The sequence below is a fragment of the Thermobia domestica genome, chromosome 3, assembly GCF_964235325.1.
Source record: "Thermobia domestica chromosome 3, izTheDome1.hap1.1, whole genome shotgun sequence".
Taxonomy (NCBI): Eukaryota; Metazoa; Arthropoda; class Insecta; order Zygentoma; family Lepismatidae; genus Thermobia; species Thermobia domestica.
The window spans coordinates 138,976,689-138,982,827 of NC_137456.1; the positions used below are offsets into that span (position 1 = coordinate 138,976,689).

The 6,139-nt window shown below is 42.5% G+C and overlaps 1 protein-coding gene across 1 annotated transcript; it reads right to left on the minus strand.

The window, feature by feature from the left end:
- Positions 1-452: 452 nt before the first annotated feature.
- On the minus strand, positions 453-1,691 carry LOC145681962 (uncharacterized). Its single transcript, XM_081753565.1, has one exon. It carries the CDS (start codon positions 1,689-1,691, stop codon positions 453-455), a length of 1,239 nt encoding a protein of 412 aa, XP_081609691.1.
- Between the last annotated feature and the right edge of the window lie 4,448 nt (positions 1,692-6,139).

Here is a 6,139-nt window from a genome sequence, read left to right on the forward strand (position 1 = left end):
GTGGATAAGTGAAGCAGTTGGTCGTTGATAGAATAGCCTGGTCTAAATCCTGCTTGATGGATGGGAAGAAGGTGGCGTCTGTCGATGTATGTGTGTAAACGTCGGACAAGAATGCGTTCTAAGATTTTACTGAAGGTAGACGTTAATTGTATTGGGCGATACGATGATACGCTTTCAAGTGGTTTGTGAGGTTTTGGAAACATTAACGTCTTTGAAGTCTTCCACTGGATAGGAAAATAGCCTATTCGAAGAATGAAGGTAAAGATGCTGGCAAGCAGAGTAAGCAATGGGAGCGGACTTTCTTTGATATGTCGATAAGTGATATTATCGAATCCTGGTGCACCATTACGTTTATTTCGAACAACAGTGAAGATGTCCTGAACTGTAATTGGTTCTGTCAAAGGTTAATTAAGTGGAAGAGTATGGTGTGGATGAGGCTGTAAAGAAGGAAATCAAGTATTGACTGTGTCTGCTGGATGGTGATAAGTAGGAGGAGATCCGTTAGGTGTGAATATTGTTTGAAGAAAATCAGCGGAAGCGTTGGCTTTTTCTGTATCTGTTTGAATGCGAGATTCCCCTTGTAATAGTGGGTAAGGTGTTTTGGTGTACTTTCCACAAAGAGCGTTAAAACGTTTCCAATACTTCGTCGGATGATTGACATCAGAGAGAGAATTACATGTTTTGACCCAACAGTGTAGTTTGTAAGCACATATGTAGTTTTTGACCATCCGCTGAAGTTGCTGATAATTACGAAGTGATTCAGGATTGCCAGTCCTTTGAAAATCTCTATAAAATTTTCGAGAGCGAGTAACGAATGTGAGATATTGCGGAGGTAATGTAGGCCGGTATGGTGTGGAGGTAGAAACTGGAATGAATAGAGAACTTGCCTCCTGAATTGTGGTGGTGAGATTGTCTATGTGAGCATATAGTTCGTCTTCTGTAGTGGGTGGTTGTAATGGCTCTATAGCTGTCATGAGATGAGCTCGATACTGATCCCAGTTTGCTTTGTCAAAGCGGAGACTAGTGCGCTGAAAATGATTAGAGGAATTCATACTAGTTGTACGGAGCTGAAATTTAATTGGAACATGGTCACTGCCGACTGGATCAAGAACATCGATATGTACTTGGGAGACCAGATTAGCTGAAGTAATGACGATGTCCGGAGTAGTTTGTGAGATGCGTCTTGTATGTTTAGGCAGATTATGAATGATGCCAAGTGTATGAGTTGTAATGAAGTTTCGGAATGCGGTTCTGTCGTGCTCTGATCTACTATGCATGTTGAAATCGGCCATGATTATAAATCGTTTATAATTATCAGAAATATACTGAACAAATGAGGTAGGTAGTGGATGACCGGGTCGGATATAAATGGTGGCAACAGTGATAGCTATGTTACGGAAGTATAATGTGAGTAGTAGGTACTCAGGAAGACCAGGTAAGTTAAAAAGATGTCGGCGTGATGGGACACGATGAGGAAAACCCACAGCTGTTCCCCCATTAGCTCGTTTGGACGGAAGGAAGCTATCCTGTCTGATTAGTGTGTAGCCAGCAAACTGACAAGAGATGGATGGAGTAAGGAATGTTTCATTTAGAATAAAGACTGTGGCTCTTTCCTCTAGTAGTAACGCTTCGAATAAAGGTTTGTTTTTGTGAAGTGAACGAATGTTAAGAAATATAAACGTTAAAGCCATGATGAAACAGACAATGCTAAACTGTGGTTTCCAAGCGAGAGGTATGGAAATAAACATTTTGTCCTGAATAAGTCGCATAAAAATTAACATGGAAAATCTCTTTCGCTGCATGAGTAATTTGTTGTAACACGTGAGATCGATGAAATGGTTGAATATTTTGTAAGGTAAGTGTGAGAAAAGAAAGAAGATTTCGCACTGTTATAGGTGAGTCCATAGAAGGAGGAGCATCAGTGGAATAATTGTGTGTGCGCAATGGTACTACATATTCTGGATGATTTACTTCAGGAGCAGGTTTGCCTTTGCATTTATTGCTATATGTCGGATGTGCTTCGTGACAAGTAGAACAAGTAGGTGGCCGTTCTAGATTTGGACAGGCACGTGCTAAATGCTCGCCAGTGCAGTAACCACAGACGTTGGTGTTAGTACAGGTAGCGGTAGTGTGTTGATTATAAGCCTGACATTTTTCACAACGAACAGGCAAGGGAGCAGAGGGGCGAGAGGGTTCGACACGATGCTTCCTGTTATATATATATGCGCCGTTTGTCAGTAGACTATCTATGGTGTTTTGTGAAGATGTTAAAACTCGAACCATGAATGTAGGGCCTGTAGCGTTACGGATCCGCAGAACTTTCTGAAGAATGTGTCCTTCGTAGGTTAGTTCTTCTTGAATCTTCTCATCGGTGTAGGAAGGATCGACACCCCGAATAACCACAGATAGCAGTGGTGTACGTCTTGGAGGAGGCATTTGTTTTCGTTTAGACGCATTAAGGCTGCTAAGTTGAGCATCTTTGCCAAACGTATCAATAGGCACTTTGTTCTTAATAGTGCTGAGTAAGTTAGGATCCTCTGTTTTAAAGATGTATCCATTTCTAGTCTTGATAATTTCTTTTAACGAAGCTCTGGGAGATATTTGCGAAGTTGTATGGCGACGTGTTTCTCGTTCGCGAATTTAGTGTCGAATTTTGTCAATAGAAATGAATAAGTTGTTGCAGATGGTGGACTGGAATAATCATAAGCTACAGATGGTTCGGTTTCCATGTTGTTGCTACCTATCTCAATATCCAAAGTTTTATGTGGCTTTTTACTAGGTGGTGAAAGCTGCAAACGAGTAGCATAGCTAGCTTGTATTCTTGAAGAGAGTGATGCTACAGAGTTAATGGAACTTTGAGATGCGCTCCTGGTGCGAGCAGTTAGGTCTTTTGAACGCTCTTTTCGTTTTTCCACCTTAGTCGAACATCCGGAAGGTCCAGAAATGAGGCCAGATAACTTGTGTCGACCGGTTATGGATTTGCCAGTGTCTACACCAGAGTCCGCCATCGTGAAAACCGCCTGTTGGGCTAAGCCCAAGTATGAGATGATACCAGTACCCACTTTTTTTTTTTTTTTTTTGTAGTGCTAGCCGAAGGCTAGCTCCCTTGCGAGGGTTACGCCCTCTATCCGGGGTGAGGAATGCAGAGACTGGGGAAGGAAGGATATTGGAGGTGGTCTATGGGAAGTAATAGTAAGCGGAAAGAATCATTTATTTTATTTAGATCATAATTTCAGTTTATTGCTTTTATTGCATTTTATTCAATTTCATTGGACATTATGAACTTTGTTCATAATCATGAGGACAGAGGAAAAAAAATGACAATGAAGTGCATATGACAGGACAACACAAGGATATGTTAGTGAGACGAATGCAGATTATCTTCTTGTCCAGGGGCTGCTCTGGACAGTAATGTAGACAAGTGGAGCCCTGTTAGCACAATAGGTTACGGTGCAGCATATGTAGGTGATATATGAAATGGAAGGTGATCAGAAGAATAAGCTGAAGCGACAAAATGATCTGGATGGTCTGGTGGAATGGTTTTGAGATATAAAGAGAAGAGTAGGGATAGAGGGCAAGTAGAAAATTGATATCCTAAATCATAGTGGCGGTCGGCATCCATAGTATCTAGAAGTAATGGATGACGTTGCTGAAACCGGTTTGTGATGAACTTTAGTCGCAACTGTTCAAGATGACGGAGAATGGTAGGAAAAGAGATACGGTCGTAAAGCTCCTGTGTCGGACTGGGAAGCTTGATCCTATAAGCCAGACGAAATGCGTGCCTTTCAAGAACTTGTAATTTCTGATAGAAAAAAGGTAGTGCAGCAACCCAAGCGGGATGACCATAAGTTAGAACTGGACGTAAGAATACCTTATACGTATTTAGGATTGTAGTGGGGTGCAATCCCCAGGTGGTACCAACTAGACGTTTTAGTAAATTGAGCCGAGCATACGCTTTACGAATGATTGCGTGAAGATGCGGCCGCCAAGTTAAGTGATGATCGATTATGATACCAAGATAGGTAACCTGTTTAGTAGGTGATATTCGTGTGCCGTGAACCTCTAGATTAAGTAGATTGGGGTTTTTCTGAACTCGAGAACGTTTACGAGGTGGTATGAAGACTATAGCTTGAGTCTTAGTCGAGTTAATATGAAGGCGCCACTTAGCACACCATCGGAGAAAAGAGTCTATTGCTAGGCGGAGTGCAGAATTGATTTGTTGAATAGTTCTGGCCGTGCAAAGAAAGGCAGTGTCATCTGCATATTGAAAAGTATGAACATTGGGGGGAAGAGTTGGCATATCAGCTACAAACAGAAGGTATAGAAGAGGCGAGAGAGCGGAGCCTTGAGGTACACCAGAATGGATAAAGATCGGATGTGATGAGGTACTATTGATGGTAACATAAGATAGGCGGTTAGAAAGAAAATGGAATATGAAACGGAGGTAGCAGAGTGGAAGCCTAAAACGGTGAAGTTTAAACATGAGGGCTAAATGCCACACTTTATCAAAAGCCTTCTCTAGGTCAAAAAGAATGAGGCATGATGGCCGAGCAGTGTTATAATGATTCGTGATTAGGTTGAGAAGTCTGAGCAATTGATCATTGATGCTGAAATTAGGTCGGAAACCAGCTTGGTGTACAGGCAAGAGATTATATTGAGAAAGATGGTGATGTAATCTGATGACAATGATACGCTCAAGAATTTTGCTAAATACGGAGGTTAATTGTATTGGTCGGTAAGAAGCAACAGAATCTGGAGGTTTGTTGGGCTTAAGAAACATGAGAGTGGAAGAAGTCTTCCAGTCACAGGGGATGTAGCCAGTCCGGAGAATAAAAGAATATATATATGAAAGAAGCAAAAGAAGACAGTAAGGAGCCTCTTTGATATGACGATAAGTTATGTGGTCGATACCAGGAGCTGTGTTGCGCTTGCGGTTTACGACGGTGGCGATATCAGATGTAGAAATTGGAGCTGTGAGAGGATTGTCGTCTGGAAGAATGTGTGCTGCACTGGGTTGTAGATATGGAGATGATAAGTTCAAGCGATCAGTAGGATGTCTTTGAACAAAATCAGATGGGAATGGGGTGAAGGTGGTCTGCAGGTGGTCTGCAAAGGCGTTCGCTTTCTCTTCGTCTGTGTGTAATGGTTGGTTATTTACTAACAGCGGATATGGTGTGCGAGTAAGCTTCCCAGTCAACATATGAAATCGCTTCCAATACTTAGTAGGGTGTGAAGTTTCAGCTAAGTTGTTACACGTCTTCACCCAGTTCCGAAGTTTATGTGCCTTGACGTAGTTACGCACAGTGCGCTGAAGTTGGCGATGATGACGAAGAGCTTCTAGGTTACCAGTGCGCTGATATTCGCGAAAGAATTCGCGAGAACGATGTATGAGAGGTAGGTAGTTTGGCGGTAAACGTGGTTGGTACCTGGATATTTCAGTTGTGGGTATATGAAGGTCAGAAGCGTGATGAATGGAGTGAGTGATTTCAGAGACCCGTGCGTAGAGATCATCTTCGGTAGTAGGAGGCTCGATGGTTACCAAGTCTTCAGTAATAGTGGTGCGATAATCATCCCACTTTGCTTGATCAAATCGTGGAACGCGACGAGGTTCAGGTAGCAAACTAAGAGGAGGAGCCTGTGGTTGGTCGATATGAAGTTTTATGGGAAGGTGATCACTACCTATAGAATCGAGCACTTCGAGAGTGCAGCGCTGGAAGAGATTGCTAGAAGAAATGACTACGTCAGGTGTGGTATTTGTGATGGGTCTGGTTGCTTTAGGTATATCAAAAATATGACCGGTGGTATGAGTAGTAATGAAGTCAAGAAAGCTTTGTTTCTGATTATCCGGGCGGCTATGAATATTGATGTCGGCCATGATGATATAGTATTTAAAGTGATTGGAGATGTAGAGAAAGAATGAGCGTGGGATGGGGTGTCCAGGGCGTACATATATGGTAGCTACGGTAACGTAAAGGGAGTGGAAGTACAGCGTAGTAATGAGATACTCTGGAACATTAGTCAATGCAGGGTGATATTGGCGGTGACCAATCGAAGGATGGAAGCCAATGGCTACTCCCCCATTTGCTCGGCGTGCTGCGATGGTAGAATCAGAACGGAGTAGGGTGTATCGAGGTATCCT